Source organism: Manacus vitellinus, unplaced genomic scaffold (assembly GCF_001715985.3).
Source record: "Manacus vitellinus isolate BGI_N305 unplaced genomic scaffold, ASM171598v3 scaffold_2_pilon, whole genome shotgun sequence".
In the NCBI taxonomy this organism is placed as follows: Eukaryota; Metazoa; Chordata; class Aves; order Passeriformes; family Pipridae; genus Manacus; species Manacus vitellinus.
In genome coordinates, this window is record NW_021940208.1 from 46,939,473 (window position 1) to 46,959,581 (window position 20,109).

The following is a 20,109-nucleotide window of genomic DNA, read 5'->3' on the forward strand; positions in this document are numbered from 1 at the left end:
GTGCAGGAGGCTGCCCATGTAACCACAGTAGAAACATCTATATATTTATTAATTTGTTGGTTGGTTGGTTGTATCTGTCGTGACTTTCAGCTGAAGGCAGAAATTTGTTAACTTACCTGACTTCATTTTTTATGCAGTGTTATCTTCCATGACACACACTAACATGTATATCTGTTTATGTGAGAGCATTCAGATAGAAGAAAATTAAGGACGTGATAAGTAGTCAAAAGTCATGAAGGTTAAGATTTCCTTGGAGAAGTTATAAATATAGTGAGTTTTATAAAACTGACACAAGTGTTATAAGCAGGGTGTCTGATAAGTAACCTTGATGAACATAAATTGGGTACCTTTCTGTGTTTAAGTTTCGGATGTTGCAGTGGTCTGTTTCTTGCTTGGAAGGAAGTCTGAACTGGAATGCCAGGTTTTGGGAGAGGAGGACTTTCAGGATGGTGGTAACTGCAATGGAACCTGCAGAAGTGCTACCCGCGCTCTGTGTGCAGTGGTACATTTGCCTAAAAGGGATGCTGTAGTGGAAGCCTCATCTTGCATGATTTGGGCATGCACGGTGTGTAAGAGGAAAATGCAAAGCAGGTTTCGTTAAAAGGAAAAAAAAGCTAGGTGAGGATGCCTAGGAAAATGCAGGGTCAGAGAAGTAACACCCCTCTAAGAGGAATATGGGCACTTTCACAGATAATGCACAACTTGTGCTTGGCCTTTCACTCATTTGTGCTCTCAGTTCCTCTGCATAAGCCTTTTCTGGAAGTTTCTAAAATTCAAGAAGAGAAGGAAAATGACCTAAAAGTAGGAAGTGCAAAACAGAGATGATTGCAGTACCTTGGACCTGTTGAAAGGTAAAATTGAGTAGCTGTTCAAAACAGTCACTGTATGGGTGCTCCCAGAATAATATAGCAGTGGTTTTCTCATTTCTATGTAGTCTATCTGCTGCCTGTGCAATTATTTAAAAATAGATTTTGATAGAATATATTAGAGTATGTTATGATCAATTTTTAGCACTGCATTATTTATTACTTTAAAGAAGAATAAATAAAGCCAGATTGCTTTCATTTTTAAAACAACTAATCCTGTTTCTCCAGAGTAAGTAAATACGTATTAAGTTGAACTTAAATATTATACATTATTACTTGAGTAAATACCTACTGAAGCTCATAAGTGAGCTAAGGGATTGGCAGCACAAGTGGCTTTAGACTCTCTTTCAGGACTTGGTGAATAATAAATGAGAAGAATGATGCTGCTGAACCCTTGAGCTCTTTGGAATCCCCATAATTGCCTTGATCTTTTTTTTAGATCATCATGAAGAGTTGGGATTCAGACAAGGTCTTTGTCAGCTTTATGACACCCTGATGGCCAACAGCTTGTACCTGATGGAATGAAAATGTGCTAGCAAATGTGTCCACTTCAGCATGGACATCTGACCGTCAGCCTTTTCCAGAGGCTTATTATCAGCACATGGGACAGGCAGAACTGGGCACTCTCAGATTTAGAGAAGAAAAGAGAGGATGGAGCAGGACACCAGAATTACCATGTGAGGGTATGGGCTATGAGAAAGCCAAGTAAAAAGGACCTTCAACCCTCAAGAAACACCTGATGCCCCCCATGTTAGGCACTGTATGGGCAGGTAACCAAAGAGGTCATCTGTGGTTGAGGCATCTTGCCCTTTATATACAAATCAGAGGTCACCTTATTGATGAGCAAAGTAGACCAATATATTGGGGTTGCATTGGTTTAACTGAGAAACAATAAGATAAAACCTCCTTCACCCGTGGATGGGTAGAGGACCATGGTTAGTGAGAGAAACAAAGCACATATACATTAAATGATAATATGCTGGAAATGAGAATGAAGTTTATGGCCATCAAGAGCAAAGGAAAGAAGCCAGACTGCATTTAATGCGAGTGAGAGTTGGAGCCAGCTCAGCTGTTAGCCAGTCGAGGACAGGGACAAAACCTATCCTTTGGGAGAGTGTCAGTGGGAGTCCTGAGGTGAGGGATTGGAACGTTTGGGATGGTGCTCCATGGAGATGCTGCTGCAGAAGCTATGGGAAAAGGAGCTGATAAAGACCATCTGTAAAGCTAAGTAAAAATTAAGTATGCCCAGGCATAACTGATACAATAGAGATTACTCTCAGTAAGTCTCTGAACATTTACTCATCTTTTTTTCACTTCTAATTTAAAAAACAAAACAAAACAAAAAACCAAGCCATCCTAATTTATTTTGAAGAAACAGGGCACATACCACAAAAGAACATTCTAAGAGTAAATGAAAAATAAAGAGCTGGAAGCATTTCCCAAAGGCATGAGGAAATATAAATAGTCTTCGGTTCCATGTCACAGGGAAGAAATACTTGGTGTTAGATTTATTTTTAGAAAGCAGGAGAAGTTATGAGGCAGCCTGATATGAGCCGGCTGTCTGAAAATATCTGTTGTTTTTAATGTATACCCCAGATATATCTGACCAGTCTGCTACTTGTGTGAAAAACATGAGAACAGAAAATGTCCCTGTGGAAGGATTCATCTGTCCCGATGCAGGTGTCCAAAAGTTAAATACCTCAGTGTGAACTGTTCACCACAAACTCTTACATTCGGTAGAGGGGAAAATGGCATCAGGAGCTGATAATCTGTCTCATGCTAAAATCAATTGCCTGAGGTAGGCTAGGAAGATGTAAAATGGGTGACCAGCTGAGGCATTCATGTCTGAAATCATCTGAGATGAATCTTGTCTACAAGAAACTCCTATTACTACTACACTGCTTTTAAAATGGAAGGCTGAGCAGTCCAAAATGTTTACTATGTATTTTTGGAGGGATAAGTGCTTTGCAATGCAGAGGTCAAATACTATCTTAATGCCCCTTAAAATATATTAAGGCTTATAGAGCACAGTGTGATTTAGAGTAATAATTTCAAAACTTCTGAAAGAGAAATGTGTCAGAGGTAGATGCAAAGTCATGTTTTCTGGCTGATCCACTGTGACAGGTCTTTAGTTGAACAAGAGTTCATGCACAATGATTCATGCAGAATGGTAAATTTTCTGTATTCATCGTTGTATAATAAATCTGGAACTGGAAAATGAATTTAACTCAGAGAGAATAAAGCTTTGTGAATTGTAGCTTCAAAGCAGAAAATCTCAAGTCAAACAGTGTTCTTGAAATTCCTAGTACCTAGTCATGATTCTCAGTAATTTGGTTAATTCAATGAACTGTTATCAAATAAAGCAGTAACCTGGGCATCGAAAAGAGTTTACAAAGGTGGAATTTCCACCTTAATTTAACAGACTCTCAATTTGTCTTTCTAAGTCTTGAGTCAATGACTGATCACAGCCACCTTTGGTGCATCTGAGGAAATCCCAGGCTGACATAGATTTGTCTGCTGACTACCATGTGCTGGTAGTCAGTGAGAAGCTGAAACCATTGGCAGTAACATCTCTCTTGGTTGTCATTCCCTTGGATGACACTGCAGAATTGTTACCATCCTTAGGAGCAATCCTATCTGGATTTAGGGATTTTCTGTGTTGCACAGAATGACCAGTGTGATCCCTCAGATGTCCTGAAGGTAAAGGTTTAAAAGAGCCATGCTCTGGTAGACAAGAAAGAAAGTCTTGGCATTTAGGAGCTGAAAATGCCACCTCTAAAGAGATGGAAAACTTGGAAGAGCAAATGCTTCTTGGTGGCTAGAAAGCAGCTTGCAGAAATTTAGGTTCACTCTATGTGTTACTAGTTTCAGTGAGGTCTGGTAACTATCATTGGCACAATTTTAGTAATTTTAGTCTAAAGGGTAGCCAGCTTTCTGCCACTTTAAACAGGTACCAAGCAAGAAGGCAACAGAGAAGGTACCCTATATCTGTGATTACCTCCAAAAAATGCCATTTCCTGTTATTAAATCTTCTGTGCATTACTGCTGCAGACTGTAAGAGCCAGGCCATTCTGCTTATGCTGGAAATAGTGTTCTTATTAGATCTCTCAGTGCAGCAGCAGAAGGTATGTTTTCTGGCACGTCTGTATCCACACCTGTGGGTCTTACAGAGCATGAGAAAATGCTTTCCCATGCTTGACCTGTAGACCTTTGTACATGGAACAATGCACACTCATTGTATAGTCTTGTTTTTTAGGGGTTTATGCTTATATATACTATGGTAAAAGTGTCAATACATTATATCCCGTTGCTGTGGAGTATAATGATATAATAGTATGGCAAATATGACATACATACATTTGAGATGTAATTCTTCAAAGCATAGTGAACATGAAGATGGTTGAACCTACTTACAAGTAACGAGGGAATGCAGACTCTGTAGTAAGTGTTTGCAGGCATGTTCCTTCACCAGTATAATTCTTTACAGCTTCTTCTTTTTCAGCATACAAGTGATGGAGCAATTAGCAGCGATGCAGACTTAGATAGCCTCTGTCTTCCATCACAGTTTATTACTTTGTTTGTAGATTAAACAGAAGAGGTTCCAATGTGTTTTCCATGTAAAGTAGTTTAGCATTTTATGTTTCTCTGTCAGACACAGTTGCAGAAGCTGATGCCTGTGTATGTAGCTATGGCAGAGTTGTGATATCTTTTAAGAAGTAGGGTGTGAACATATAATTAAAGACTATGGGAGATGTTTTACACTTTGTGGCTAAGGTTAAAAAAGTAATGTAGCTCCTCAGTTCTGTGACTGCACTGGAGAAGCTTGTTCTGAAGGAGAGACTTGAGGCTTTTTTCCTAGGAGGACTCCTACGTGTACTAGAAATAGTCGGGTGCAACATGCCCTAGTTACATCCCCTGTCGAGGACTGTGTGGTGGGAACAAGCCAGATCTGTAGCCACTGGCAGTGGGAGAAGCATGGCAGTGAGGGCTCCAGCTGCTTCTCTGGCACCCACAACCCATAAACAGGACATGCTCGCACACAAAAGGAAAGTGTTTACATCATCTTTGCTGTTTCCTGAGTTTTGACAGGAGGAGAGAAACAGCAGGAATAGGGACAGAGCAGTGAAGTCCTTATCCTGGGCTTTGCCATTGCCACTCACCAGGGCAGGGAAGAGAAGGGATCCCTGCTCTTTCACACTGCCCAGGACCCCTCTGTCCTGCCTTGCACACAGCAGGGTGAGTGGCACTTGGGTTAATCACAGTGCCAGGAATAGTCCTGCCATTTTCCCATGAAACAGCCTGAGATTAGGCCCTCTGCATTCTCTGTCACAGATTTTGGGGGAATTGGGAACATCAGTCTTGTGGGACTATTTGACCGAAGAAGTCTTGGCATAAGGGGCAGTTATCTGTCTCCCTGTATAGGGAGAAGAAAAGCTATAGGAAAATGCAAGTTTATCCCCTCAAAAGTTGGCAGACAGTGTAGTCAGCTGCAGTGTCTGAAATTCTGGGGCTTTTTACACTGAGTAGGTTTCAGGTTATGTCCCATTAAATGAGACCTTAGGAACCTTTAAATACACTTGTGTGATTATGGCTAACCCAGTATAGCTAAAGCTGCTTTATTAATTACATTGACATGTTGGGTTGTAACATGCTAAAAATATCAGTCCTGAAAATCTTGGTCACTTCTTATTTTCAGCACGGCTGCGTTCCTTGTACATACTGTCAAACCACCGTGCTGGAGCTGGACGAGAGTTACCACAGACAGGGCTTTATTATTTGAGCAAAGGTATTTCTTTGTTATTTCAATAGGAAACAGAAGATAGGCGATAAGCTAACAAGCTCACAATGGGTGGAAGTTCATTAAAAATATATGTCCTTGTTGTGTGTATGATGTATTAGATGTTAAGCCCTTTGGAGCAGCAGGTGTTTGTACCGTGTCATTACAATGGGTCCTCGCGTGTCACCAGATTTTCAGTGCTGATGGTAATCAAAGATGGCTTTTTGGCATGCTGGCAAGTTCAGCAGGGTCAGGGAGACAGTAGTTGTGTACAGAGAGCAAGGCAGTGGAGTTGTGAGGTGTAGGGAGGTTGACTGGGCAGGGGACTAGAACAAGTGCCTTGCACAGAGGCAAGCCTGTTTCTTTTTGGAGGTCTGTATGTCAGAGGTAGTATGTTGCTGAAATTACTTTCAAAACACCTTTTTATTTTCCCCCCTTTTAATATAAATATTGCATTAAGCAGTGATCTAGCTTTGTAATGCACAAGTAGGTCAAAGTACTGTCATGACTGCTTTGCATACCACCTACAAATACAGCTTAAAAATGCATCGAGTGCCAAATTAAACAGTAAGAGCAGGCAATACACTCTTAATTTCTTGACTTGTGCTTAAGTCTGGAGCACAAGTTAGCAATGGTGTGATAAAATATCACACCGCTGGCTTTTGATATCACTTTCACTGACAGACATTCCAGGCAGGTGACGGAAATCTGGATGATTTTCCAATACTGTGAGCAAGTGGAGTTGGTTGCTGGGCCCATCATGCATTGAACCTTCACAGTGTTGGAAACACAAGAATTTACACCTGTAAAATGGTTGCTCCACCCTCTGTTTGTGATACCATGGAGGTAAAGCAGCAAGGTTAGTGACTAGTTAGGCACATAGAAATACCATTATGGTCATCCCCTGGATTCCCTGGCATAAGAAAGTGTGAGAAAACCTTTCGAGTTCTCTGATCTGAAAATAATTTTTTTAGGAAATAAGCAGCTGCTAAAAATGCATTGAAAAGACACTTTAGCTTTGTGAAAACATCTAGTCTAGTACATCTTGACATTGGAATGGGCTGCCCAGGGAGGTGGTGGAGTCACCATCCGTGGAGGTATTTAAGAAGAGATGTGGCACTTAGTGCCATGATCTAGTTGACAGGGTGGTGTTGGATCAAGGGTTGGACTTGATGATCTCAGAGGTCTTTTCCAGCCTGGTTGATTCTATGATTCTGAGATCTTTTTGCTTGTTAGTGGTGAGGGGCCCTGCCTCCACTGTTTTGCCAGTCATTTTCTGTCTTTCTGGGAGCATGGTAGGAGTTGGAGAATTGCCCCAGGCAATGGTGCACTTCTGAGCTTCTTTGGGAGGCACAGGGCTGCTTCCACCTCCACTGATAGCCAGGGTGCTGATGATGCACACCCTGCCTATGGCCAGGCCCTTCTTTTGTGGCTTCAGCACTGCCTCCAGTATTTTGACACATAAAATGCCCCCTCTGCATGTTCTTACGCACGTGCGGACCAATGTGCAGGGGAAGATGACTAGGTTTGTGAAATGCAAGCACCTCCCAGGCAGCATGAGAATAGAGGATGCTGTCCTGTGTGAGCTGCACCTGAGCTTAGTTAGTCCAACACTGGCCATCTGGGCAAACTGCACTCCCCGTGTCCCCTAAAAGCGCGATCACGCTTTCCTTTCTCTTAACAGATAATCCTGAAATAGCCAGCAGGAGCGGAACAGAGTGTCACGAAGCCTCCCTGCGGACGGCCAAGCACGGCTACTGTACATACTACCCTGTCTCCTCCTCTCTAGAGTTGCCACAAACTGCATGCTAAGTCAAGAATTTGTTCTTATGGACAAATCAAAAACTCAAAAAAGCTAGTGCTGCTATGTCATATATGAATATTAAATATGGTATGCTTACTATACTCCAACCTAAAATAGTTAACTACCTGATACCAGCTGTGATGTTTCAAGACATAAAGGGTAACATTTAGTTTTAAAGGTTTTCTAAGCATAGTTTAATTCTCGCAAATATTGTCTTTTCTCCATAACTACAACTAACGGAAATGGTCCAGATAAGTTCGTCTCATGAGATTCAGTGCTTATGAATCTTTCGAGCTCAGCAATAATTGCGTTGTATTGGCTAAAAACTTACCCCAGTTGCAGGTTTAATTTTCACCCAAACTATGATTGGGGGTTTTCTTCTCGGTTAAAAAAAAAATCTTGGTTTTGCTCCCCTGATGAGTTGATTCCAAGACAGAGGAAGTGAAACGCAGCCCAGTGTCCTGCACATCATCCTGTCAATCTGATATTTTTAGCAAGAAGTCCAAAGGAAAGCACAAATTCTTTAGATGCACATGGTTGGTGTTTGACTTGTATGGAGAAGTTGCATTTGAATCATAGCAGAATAGCAGAAGAAAATTTAAAAAATTTTGCACAGTATGAACCTTCATACCCCTTTCAATCCCCAAAAGAACAAAGTCTTGAGAATATTATTTTACAAGTATATTTATAATGTTTTTAAAAGAGACTTTGCAGAAGTGCCTAAATTTTGTCACATCAGACTTGATGAAAGTGAGCCTGATGCCAACAGTCAAATCTCACTGGACATGAATAATCTTTGAAACTCATAGTCAGGTTACCAAAAAGATCCAAGCTGTTAAGAAGTAACTTCTAGAAGTGTAAAATCAAGCAAAACAAAACAAGACCAAACTAACAAAAGAAAAGGTGAAAAAGAAGGCTGTAGATGAGATTGTATGATACTCTAATTTAATTAAAATTCAGTTGAGTCACTGAAACTTCATAGGTGACTTTAATCTAGACTATTAACTGAACACTAAGAATGTAGAATGAGATTCAGTTTAATAAATCATTACTGTATTTGCATTTTTTTAATTGGATTATAAGATTGTAACCAGATTAGAGTGGAGAAAAAAATAGTTCTTCTAATTGTTTTTCTTTAAAAACATATTTTATGTCACAAAAATATGAAGATATCTTTAATACAATTATATACATGTTATATATACATACATACATATATATGGATGAAGCAGATTTTAATGTTGTTTACTTTTTTAAATACTTTGTTGATTTACAAGGTAATTATATATGTATAATTAAACTTTCATTTGTTTGATTTGAGATTTGTTTCAAGCACTATTGTACCAAATATTTCATATTTCACATTTTATATGTTGCACATGTATCACATAAATGACATAGTTTTTAAATTATTGTTTAAAAAACAAGACAGCTGTTATAAGTGGATATTATGTATAATTGTTTGCAGCATAAGTTTTCTATGTGGACATTATTAGTGATTGCAGTATTTTAACTTAACCTCTTCAGATTGATTGTAAACTATTTTAAACTTTGGCAGCACTGCCTGTTCTGAACGACTGAAGGCACTAACCATATTATTATTTGTCTAGGAAATTATTTTCCAGGCTAAATCTTGTTTGTCCGGTGTCTAATTACTATCTATTTATATATAAAGCTGGAGATTTGATCATCCGAAAGGAAAAAAATAATCATAATTCGGTTGTAAAATTAACATAGTGCTTGTAACGTTGCGTTAGTTTTAATTTGTGGAAAAATAATGTATCTTAACTTGTTACTTTAGCAGTTAAGGTATCACCATTATATACTATTAAAACACTAATATTTGTAGACTTTCTCAGTCCTTATAACTAGGTAGTTGACACTGCAACTTGCCTATATCTGTCAAAGTTGTTTTTATTTTTTTATAATAGTTAATTTAGGCATTTGGGTAGCTTATTGTATAATACTAAATGGTAAATTATCCATGTTGTTTAAATATTTTATGTAGATAACTCTTCAAGACATCATTTTGTGTGAACTTTTTATGTTTCAAAATAACTGTTAATCTATGTTTTTTACAATTAATCCAATATTTTTTGCCCATGGATGACGAAGCTTCAGATACATCAGGTCTTTCATCCAGATAAACTGACAGACAAAAGAGAAAATGTATTTTTAATAAGAGATCCACTTTCCGACTTTATGACTTTGTAATATTCCTGAAAACTGTACAAGTACAAACCTATGCTAACAGTAAGGAGGCAATTACAGAGATGTGCAAATACGTGTACAACAGATTCTGCATTTTATTTATTTATAAAGTAATTTTATAGACTATTTCAAAATTTGGGAAGATCTAAAACTATTTTTCTGTATAAATATTATTTGCCAAAACTTTGTTTATATTTTAAAAAAAAAGTCTAATGAAAATTATTAAATTTTAAATGCTTTGTTTAATTAAAAAAAATACAACAAATATAACCCCCTAAAAGAACCATGAGATGGGCCAACACGGAGACAGTGAATACTGTAGCTGAGACATGGTTTCAAGTAACTTGAGATGTCTCAGTGTTTATTTTCTTCAAAGGATACAACACCTCACCAAAATACCTTTTTGTTTGCCTCTCTCATCCGGCATAATTGATGACACGTACAATGAATATTTCGGTAATAGTTAAAAGAAACCCCTTCATTCGCTCTTTTTCAGCATATATAATTACTAGTGGTCTGTTAAATAGCCATTTTATTTCTGTTGTGACGTTAAATTCATTCACCCAATGTACAACCACTGAAATAAAAAGAAGCATTTTAAAATGAGAGCGGACCCAGGGCAATCCTTTCTTGTGGTGCGGCTCTGGGAAGAGGCGCCTGGGGTAACAAAAAACAGCCAAAAGAAAGTGGAGAAGTTTTTACAAAAGTATATATACTTTTTATTTTATTCTATTGTATTTTAGTTTTTCCCTAATAACGTGTTCAAGTAACAAATCCTTAAGCGTAGTCCCTGGGTTCAGGACACATGCAGATGCTGCATGAAGAAGCATATACCCTTATCCTGCCAGAGATGGTGTGCCGAGGATGCCATGCTGCACGGCTTCAGCCTCAGACAGTCGTTTTGTGCCCTTTCTGCCCACAGGCTAGTGCTGGTGTGCAGGCAGGCAGTGGTTATCTCACCGGTGTGGCTCACACTTGCCTCACTATCGGGGGATTTTTTTGGCGCCATGTCCTCTGCATCTTCTTTCCTACATCTTGGAGAGTATTACACCAACAAATAATCCCCTGTTACCTGCTAGTTCCTCAGGAGAGAGCAGCATCACAGGGGAGTTGTGTGCCCAAGGGCAGACATCACATGGCAAGCTAGTGACAGAGGAGGGATTAAAACCTCTGGCTTGCAGCTCTGTGCTTTCTTTACACTGCCTTCTCTTGTGTATTTTTTTAAATGCTTTAAAGAAAGGAAATACAATTCAACAGAATCAAGAAGAGTTTGTGTCATAAAGTTACCTACATTTCATAAGCATGAGACTGGTTGGAAAGGAGTCCAAGGTCACAAGTGATGTGGAAAACCACCAGGTCAACCCGTTTATTTGGATGTATCACAGACGTACTGAGCCAGAAGCCTGCTGAGAACGAGCGTGTGGGATGGAGAGGAGAAACAGGATGACTTGCAGGGACAAGGAAAGACTGGAGCATTAGAGGGCTGCAAGGGCATTGTAGAGTAGAAGCAGCAAATGATTAAAATTCAACTCCTAATGACTCAGGAGCGGGAAACCTGTCTATTCATGCTTTCTTATGTTAAACCCCACCCTGGACAGTTGTCAGCTGCCAAGAAGGGTCAGGACATGTCAGTTTTCTTGTCTAAAAGCTGTTTTGTTTCTTGTCAACTTTGGCACTTCTTTGGCAGTGGAGAAGTGCTCATGGGAGCCACGAGCTTTCAGGAGCCACACCAAACCCGCAAAGTCTGTACCTCTCCGTGTGCAGAGCATACCCCCTTCAGATAATGTCAGGGTTTCCAAAATGAAGCAAGATACTTCTAGAGAAAAGCCTTCTGAAACCTTTGGTTGTACCCCTGCCACACATGTCCTCATGGACAGTCTGTGGCCAGAGCTTTGGTGCCAAAAGCTGCTCCCTTGCAGGGAGCAGTTCCTCACTCCAGGCCGAGGGCTGCAGCAGTGTCACATTGCTCAACATCAGCTGTCACTGGAGCAGACTGGACAGGTCCACACTCACAGCACTTGGCCCTGCATCTCCCCTGGCCCCATGTGGTGTAGCCATGACCATAAGACATTATTTTCTATGTTCTTCTTGGTTGTCAGTTCAAGAGTCTTAAGAAATCTGATGTCTGGGGTGTTTTCGCAGTCCACTGGAATTAATAGCATGAAACAAAAGGGGATGTGACATTTGAGGGATCGGAGCCTGCTGGGAGGAAGGAAGCAAAGGAAGCCAAACTGGTTGAGTCTTGTTCATGCTTCATTTTGGGAGTGAATCTTGAGCAAGTTACCGAAACAGCACCTGGGTTTTGTTTCAGAAAGAGTTGCTTCACTCCAGAAGAGAGCCCAGAAACAACCCAACATTTCTATTCTGTGGGTGATGACAGAAAAAAATGCTTGAGGGCAAGGCTGCTCAACAGTGTGGGCATTGAATCTTCTGCTAGTAACATTTATTACATGAATTCATGGGACCCAAAAAAATACCTTGTCTGGAATTGCTAAAAATCTTCCTTGGCATCTGATCATATGGTCATCTGAGCATACCATGCTCTTTATGCCTGCAGTCAGTTCTCTAGCCAAGCCTATTGTCCAGTAGCCTGCCTTTTTAATGTCCTGTAATTTACAGTTCTGGAGGCTTTTTCATGGGTCAAGATTATGTTTATTGCTGGAGTGGGAGTGTGTGAGAGCAAAATCATCTTGGCTGTTGCATTAAAGCAGTTACTATTGCTGGTATGTAATGTACTGAGCAAATAGGTACGGAATATATCTGTGAATGAATAAATTATGGAAATGTCTTGTAAATTGTTATTCTTCTAATTCTGTAATTATAGAAACCATAGAAATTGTACAAAATAAATGACACGTTTCATTACATGAAAATACCTTCTGCTGTAGCAGTGAAAAAACTCAACACTAGGAAATGTGAAAGGAAGATATCAGTGTGAGCTGCTTATACAATGCTGGGTTGCAGTTGCATTATTTCCACCACAGCTTCTTACAAGGTGAGGAAAAGACACTTGGCTTTATGATTTAGGAAAATCACTACAGGAAAGACGCCCTGCTCCTCTCATCTTCAAAGAGCTGGATTTGGATACTACTTTTAAGGAAAACAAATTCTGGTGAGTGTCCTCCTTAGTCTTAATTGTCACAAAACAGTCAGGGTGTGGCCTGCATGGTGGGTGGTTCCTCAGAGGGTCACCAGACCAAATAGATGCGGTGGTGACGAGGGTGACCACAGCAGTGTGAGGTTCACCTTGTAGGAACAAGCCCCCAAGGGCTGTTCGTGCAGGTGCATGTCTTTGCCTGGAGCTGTGTTTGCATTTGCCATGACTGCCTCTCTTTTTCATACAGGGGTAAAATGGAGGAAATGCTTTTACTTCCTTATTTTACAGTTGTAGCCATCCCACTGAATGCCACTGGAGCACATTCGGAGATACTAAAGTTGGTAGCTGACAGCACAGCTCGGGACTGCGAGCGAGCAAGTTTTTCACACTTGGAAAGCTGTTAGGGTGGGATCCAGCTTTCTCTCTGTAGGTGTCGAGTCTCAAATCAGACACTGCAGAGTACCCACTTGGCTAGAGCTGCTGCTATGGAGCAACACAGGTCTGGATGGGTATGTTAACCCAAGACTGCCAGCCCCATGCATGTGTCTCAGATACTCTACAACACTTTAGATGGGTTCAGTCAACGAATCCCACCTGTTTTCACAAAGAACAATGGTTCTGATAGATTTTAAAACACTGTCATGCACAAGAAATCATAGAATCATGAGACTGGCTTAGATGATCTAATAGTTAAAACCCCTGCTTTTCTCTGTAGATATTTGGAGTACGTTCAGCTTGCATATTTAAGCTTTTTCTCTCCTACCATATACTCAGAATTTTTTTTCATGTCACCTAATATGCCCCTGTGCTCATGGAAGTAAAATTAAAAGAGTTCATAGAATTCTTGAGAAACTTGTGCAAATTGACAACAGGAATTCAAACTGTTATCTGTTACCATGTTGTAGGGAGGAATGAAGAAATATGGTAACACTTTAGCATGCAGTATTTCTTCAGGCTTAACCTTCACATGGGCTTAATTCAATTATTATGCCAATGAAGGTGTGATGTTGTCAGTATAACTTAGGTTGAATGCAGTTGCAATGGGATAGACTGTCCCTGTATGCAAATAAATTGTTCTGCTTAACATGTGAAATGACTGTACCTTACTCTATTCAATTTAGTTAGGTTGGTTTAATTTCTCTGAGTCTTGATAACAAGCTGTCCCTGAACAGGCGTTAGGTAGAGCCTACACGTTCATTTCTAGGTTTAAGATAAATGATGAAAGGCAAGAGTCCCATTTTGTGTCCTTAAGTCAAATGTGCTCAAAAGACAAGCTACATAAGCAAGTACAAGTAAATGAGGATTCACATGGAAAAAAAGTGGTCAGCCTTAAGCAGATCTCAGTAGACTTTCTAACTCCAGGATGGGATAGAAAGCATTTTGCCTTTCTATTGACCTTAAAAGTGATTACTTTATACTCATTCTAGAGGAAATAAATGAAGTTGAACTCTTCTCATAGAAAATCAGTGCTGTCCTCCAAGGGTCTGAACTTCCTAAGATCAATCACTGGAGTAAGTCCCTGGGTTGATGGTACTGTCTGTTCTTCATCTGTCATCTCGGAATCCATGGTAAGTGCTTATGGGCAGCAGTAGAAGCATACTGGAAACTCCTGCTGTGGCCCATGGACTTTTCGTTTTATTTCCTTTTAACTCAATCATGGGAGAGGCTGGACTTACTCAAATCCAGTTTCATTTGGAGTTGCAGGTATGTAGGGCGACTTTTGTTTGTTGTTTTTCTCCCCAACTTATTTGTTAGATTGATCACTCTGGGGTCCCCAACAAAAGAAGGATGTGGACCTGTTGGAATGAGTCCAAGGGAGGGCCACGAAGATCATGAGAGGGCAGGAGCACCTCTCCTGTGAAGACAGGCTAATAGAGTTGGGGCTGTTCAGCTGGGGAAGAGAAGGCTCCAGGGAGACCTCCTAGCAGCCTTTCAGTACCTAAAGGAGGCCCATAAGAAAGATGGGGACAGACATTTTAGCAGGGCCTCTTCCAATAGGACAAGGTATAATGGTCTTAAACTAAAAGAGGGTAGATTTAGATTAGATATAAGACAGAAGTTTTTACAGTGAGGGTAACAAAAAACTGGAACAAGTTGCCTAGAGAAGTTGTGGATGCCCCATCTCTGGAAACATTCAAGGCCAGGTTGAACAGGGCTCTGAGCAACCTAGTCAAGTTGAAGATGCCCCTGCCCATGGAAGGGGTTTGGACTAGATGACCTTTAAAAATCCCTTTCAGGCCAAGCCATTCTATGATTCTATACAGAGAGCCTATAAAGCAAATGAAACCAAATTAAATCCAGTTGTCAGCCAACTTGGCCCTTTCTTACTTGCAGCCACTCTGTCAGATGTAGCACAGTATGGATTGCCTGAACAGTGACAGTAGTTTTCTTCTGAGCATCCTTTTCTGTGTGCAGGCAGAACAGAAATATGCTACTACCACACAAAATTCAGGCCTTTTGCATTCAGCTGCAGGCTTCCTGTATAAGCAAATGGAGAGAGAGCGTGACTGAGGCTTTGCTGGAGGACAACAACATTCAACTTCTAGGCAGGATTCCCTCTTCTGAAGCCTTTCCAGCCCTGCTGCCTATGGAAATGCCTAATGTGAGCCCTCCATCAAGCTGGGGCACACAGCAAGGTGCCATGCATTCACATTCCTGCCTCCAGATCTTTCTTGCTCTGTCTTTCCCCCGAGCTTCTCTTCTAAGCATATATGCATCATGGGAACCCCATGCCACCTGCCAGCTTCTCCGCCTTTATTTTTGTCTGAGAGTGGTTGCTTTTTTTAAAGCATCTTGTTCCCCTTTTCTTCCTTTCATTCTAGAAATGACATAGGCTTTTATACCATCATATGGTTGAGGAGCACGTCGTGGTCCTTGCACCATTGCAGCGCTTTAACAGGTGCAATGAATTGATTTATCTTGCCATCACAGACTGAGCACACTGCCTGAAAGGTGAGGAGATGATTTGTAAGTGACCTGTTTTACAGTAATCAAATACCTTTCCCCACCACTACATATGTACATTAATATGAATCCTTTACTGTTTAAAGAAACTTCAGGGGGAAAATGTCCTCTTGCTACTTATGAGTAAAGCATTAGCCAATCCTGTCCTAATTTGTGGACAGAGGCCTGATTCTGCTCGTCTTTCTTAGGAGACCCTTAGATCCAAATTAAGAGCCATGCTGCACTTGAGTACACAGAGAAGTTCCTTGCAAGGTTATGAAAGCCTGTGTGAGTCACTTAAAGTTGGAATGACCAGATGGACTTCATGGCTAAAGCAGGAAACCACAACAGTCTAAGCATTTAAAGCATTGTTTAATTATGGATTTGTTTTGCATGGAAGGTAGAGTGGTCTGAACCTTCATGGAGAGTATCTGACTCTCATGCAAGCAATGTCTCACCTGCTCTGTCCAACATTTTATGGTCAGGGAGAAGAGAGACGGAGCTGGCTGCAATCCAGGCTGGCTGCAAACAAATCCCCACTTCAGCAGCAGAAGCAGCTCCCTGATTATAATTACTTGACCAGAGAAATTTTCCAGTCTCTCCCAGTGAATGCTGTCCACAGGAAAGGTTTTGATGAGAGCTCATGGGTATGGTGGAAACCCAATGGAAAGCAGAAGGTGTAGAGCAGCAAGGGGACATCATGCAGTGAGGAGCCAGCTGGTGGAAACTAAGTGCAGTATAATTATCCTCTTATTTGCCTCTCACCTCCATTTACATCAGATGTTCACTCTAAAAGGTGTTCCACCACTTCTTGGTGGAAAGGACTTTCTTTTAGACCTGGCATTTTTGAGTTTTACATCCTTTCTTGTTTGTTTCTCTCCCTTTGTTTTAATTTTAGCCATAATGCAGATGATCTGCTGCCATACAAGACCAGCCTTCAGGCTTTGGTGAATGCAGCAGATAATTACTCCTGAAGAGGAACGTATCAGAGGAACTGCTTTCAAATCCAAGTTTCCTGTGCAATATAATCATTCCTATTTAAATAAAGGGCTCCAGCAGTGCTACTCAGCAACACTTTGTCTCTATACAAAGTGAGGGTTGTTTCCTCTTGACACAGCTTTTTCTGTTCTTCTCAGAAAATGACTCCATTAGAATCAAATGTTAGTCCATCAAAGTGCCTAAAATCAATTATCATTTTATATTCAATGGAATCCTTACTTTCTAAAAAATATCACAATGAAACTGCTCTATTGTCCTTCCCCTTATTGTTACTATTATTACCTCATAAATACTGCAGAGAGAAACAGCTGCCTCTCCTTTAGTTTTCAGCTTCTAAGACTTAGCTGGATGTGGCTTCATGCTCCAGGAGTCCATAGAATCAAGGTAATTTGCAATAAGACTGATAAAGAAAATGGCCCTGATAAGATGTGGTATTTGTAGAACTTGGATTTAGCTTGCTCAGCAATGCAAATACGTCCCAAGGTGAATTTTATCTAGAAATGCATGTTGCAGCATTGTGGTGTCAGAAGCTCACATTAATGGGGCTGATGCCCATTTGAAACATCCAGACTTTGTAGTGGGGCCTCTCTGCAGCAAGACCTGCGGCAGCTGAATTTCACTGGGATTAGAAATTTGTTACTGGAGCTGGATGCGCAGCTGCAAGGAGTAGACTCGGGCTGAGTTACTTGAGCAGGGTATTAGGATAAGCTAGTGTGTGGATTTATGGAGACTGCCTATGCTCTGCAGGAGCTGTGGGTAGCTGCTCTGCAGTGAAAACTGTTCTGGTTGTCAGAAATGAAAGCATCTCATCTTTTTAAACATTTTTTTTTTTTCAGGATCCCAAGGTGTCTGCCTGTCTGTGGCAATCACCACAGGTTGGCTGTGAACAAGCCATAGAAGGTCTTCTCAGGTGCCTGGTGCTTTGTCCACCAGACAGATTACTAGATTTACTACAGGAACATCCTACAGCCTCCTGGCAGAGCTGCAGGCAATGGGAAGGCCCAGAGGAGAAGACTCAGAGGCACAGCTGGGGGGATGTGTCTTTATCCTGAGCAGTCCAACACATCCCTGTGGCAGAAACTTAACAGCCTCACCAGCTATCCTGTTCCTGCACATGCAAATTAGGATCACTGTAAATAAATAAAACCTGAAGTCCCCTAACCTTTGGCATCAGAAGTAGCAGGGCCCCTCTGGGAAGCTAGAAAGAAAGTCTGTTGTCTCTACAGTAAGTTCTGTTGGCTTCTCCTTGTTGGGATTTCTGCTGCCAGATCTCTGGTGGAGAGCGCTGACTGCCCTGTAGCCATCCCCTTCTGCCGTGTTTCCTCCTTTAAAAATATGGGGGAATTGGAGCAAATGCAAAGACAGAAATATAGAAATGTCTATTTCTACCACACTTGGAAAACATCCTTTGGGGGTACCTGGGGGAGCGAGTAGGTTTTACAGGGCCCGTTCAGCCAGCTGAGTTACATGGGAGTCTCCTCAGCTGCAGCCCCTTAAGGAGCCTGAGGCTTTTTTTGAATCAGTAAAATTAAGAAGACTGGGGGTTTGGGAGGCTGATTAGCTCCCACAGGGCATTTACAGATCTTGGAGGCAGCTGAGGTTAGACAAAGCTTGCCTGCAACACACCTGCCTGTTTCTGCTCTCCTTGGCTGTTGACGGCACCTGCTCTGCTACTGTCACTGACAGCCACAGTGCTGTCGAAGCTCCATCCCCTTCAGAAGAGAGACCTGGCTGGATTTGTGTGCCTTAGGCCCTCATTCTTGCAGCCATCCTGCTAACTTAATGCTGGTGACACAGGCTCACGTCCAGCTGTTCACTCAGCTTCAACCCAGCCCCCTAGCAATTGCTCCTCAGCCTTTCCCAGTGTCTCTCCACACGCCTTACCTACACAGGCACAGGGCTTGGCTCACTGCATCTTTCCTGTGTTAAAGAAAGCCCAAGACTCTTTTAGAGTCTGTTTAGAGGCAAACTTCGTATTTGTTTTGATGAAATGAAAATAGCTGGAGGTTTACGATGATAGCAGCCTGCAGATATGCCTGCTGGTACAGCAAACCTGCTGCGGGGAGGAACGGCTCTGTGCCTCTGCTACTGCTGCCAGGAACATCCCAGGCACCTCAGATTGCTGCCTGTTTTCCACATAAAGCCCATTCTTCAGGCATTTACATTCCTAACAATTTAGCCTGCTCAGTTCTGTCCCTGTGTGTCCATCCACCCACCCATTGCAGATGGGCACAATTGCACAGGTAGAGCTGGTGGGGATTATTTGTTTGTCCTGACCCTAAGGAAACATCTGTGTGGGCACAGCGGGCGGGCTGCAGCGCTGCAAGAGCAGCACCTCACCCCTTCAGGCTTAGCCTCTGGAGGACTTAGACAATACATGAACATTGTTGCTGCCGTTCTGCGTTTCTCCGCCTCCTTCTGTGTCACTCCAAAGGCAAGTGAGGGGCTCGGAGAAACAAAGTTTTCTTGTCGTGCTAGAGATTCCCCAGAAGTGTTTGCCCCCCTACTGAGTAATGAAAACCCCCTGCCACTGCCTCTTTTGTCCACCAAAAAAAAAAAGTGCATTTTTTAGCATGGCAGTGAGGAGACAGCTTCTCTATTTATCAGTTTCTTCATCTGCAAGACAAAAATGGCAAAACCCAGGTGGCGAGTTTGCTAGGGAGAAGTGCAGAGCTGCTGAAGGCTCCCCTCCACTGCTGCTGCTTCACACGATGCTGCTTAAATCAGGCAGTGACACATAAGCATGGAGCCAGGACTGTACCAAAAGCATTATTTATTTTGACCCTGGCAGGTTAAAGACTGGTATTTACACAGTGGTCCCACAAATCCTGGAAGTCATCTCCTTGGGTCACATAAACTAGCGCAGCTTTAAGATACTGGAGTTCGTGCCAATTTATAGCGGCTGAGACACTGGCTGAAGGCTTTCAAGTCTGTGGAAAACGTTGCAGCAAAGATTGTTCTTGGTTTTTAATTTCATTTATATGTTCTTAAATACAGACACACACACACACATATACACACACAGTACTTAGACAATATATGCAAATTAAATTATCACTTTTTAAAATACTACACCAGCACACTTTTAATAATTTCAAAACTTTGCTTGTAAGAGTACTTTATGAAAAGCCAGTCCTTAACTAGATAGGTGGTGGATGATTTGTATGGTTAAGAGGACATTACAGGGCCACAGCGACCGGTAATTTTGCTGCTCACATCTCCCTCTGTGTAAGGAAAAACATGTTACCTGATAGAAGTGTATTTTCTCTAAACCGGCGTGATGCATGCCAGCACAGTAGCTACACATATAACCACAGCTAACACACACACGCACCCACCCCACCTTCAAATGAGATGGAGCTCCAGTACCCAGACTACAGCCCCGTAGAAAGCAGGGGGACACACATTTATT

General features: G+C 41.5%; 1 protein-coding gene across 9 annotated transcripts in view; it reads left to right on the top strand.

Annotated features, from left to right (window-relative positions):
* The window catches only part of MBNL2 (muscleblind like splicing regulator 2), a 92,909-nt gene extending 82,645 nt beyond the window's left edge, over positions 1–10,264 (top strand). For 8 of the 9 annotated variants that reach the window (XM_029960934.1, XM_029960939.1, XM_029960933.1 and 5 more), the window contains one exon: positions 7,328–10,264. In XM_029960934.1, coding sequence (XP_029816794.1) covers positions 7,328–7,342 — 15 coding nt within the window. In that variant the 3' untranslated portion in view covers positions 7,343–10,264. Of the gene's footprint in view, positions 1–5,562; positions 5,717–7,327 lie in introns of those variants that run through there. The other variant, XM_029960936.1, reaches the window with a different exon arrangement.
* The last annotated feature ends 9,845 nt before the right edge of the window (positions 10,265–20,109 follow it).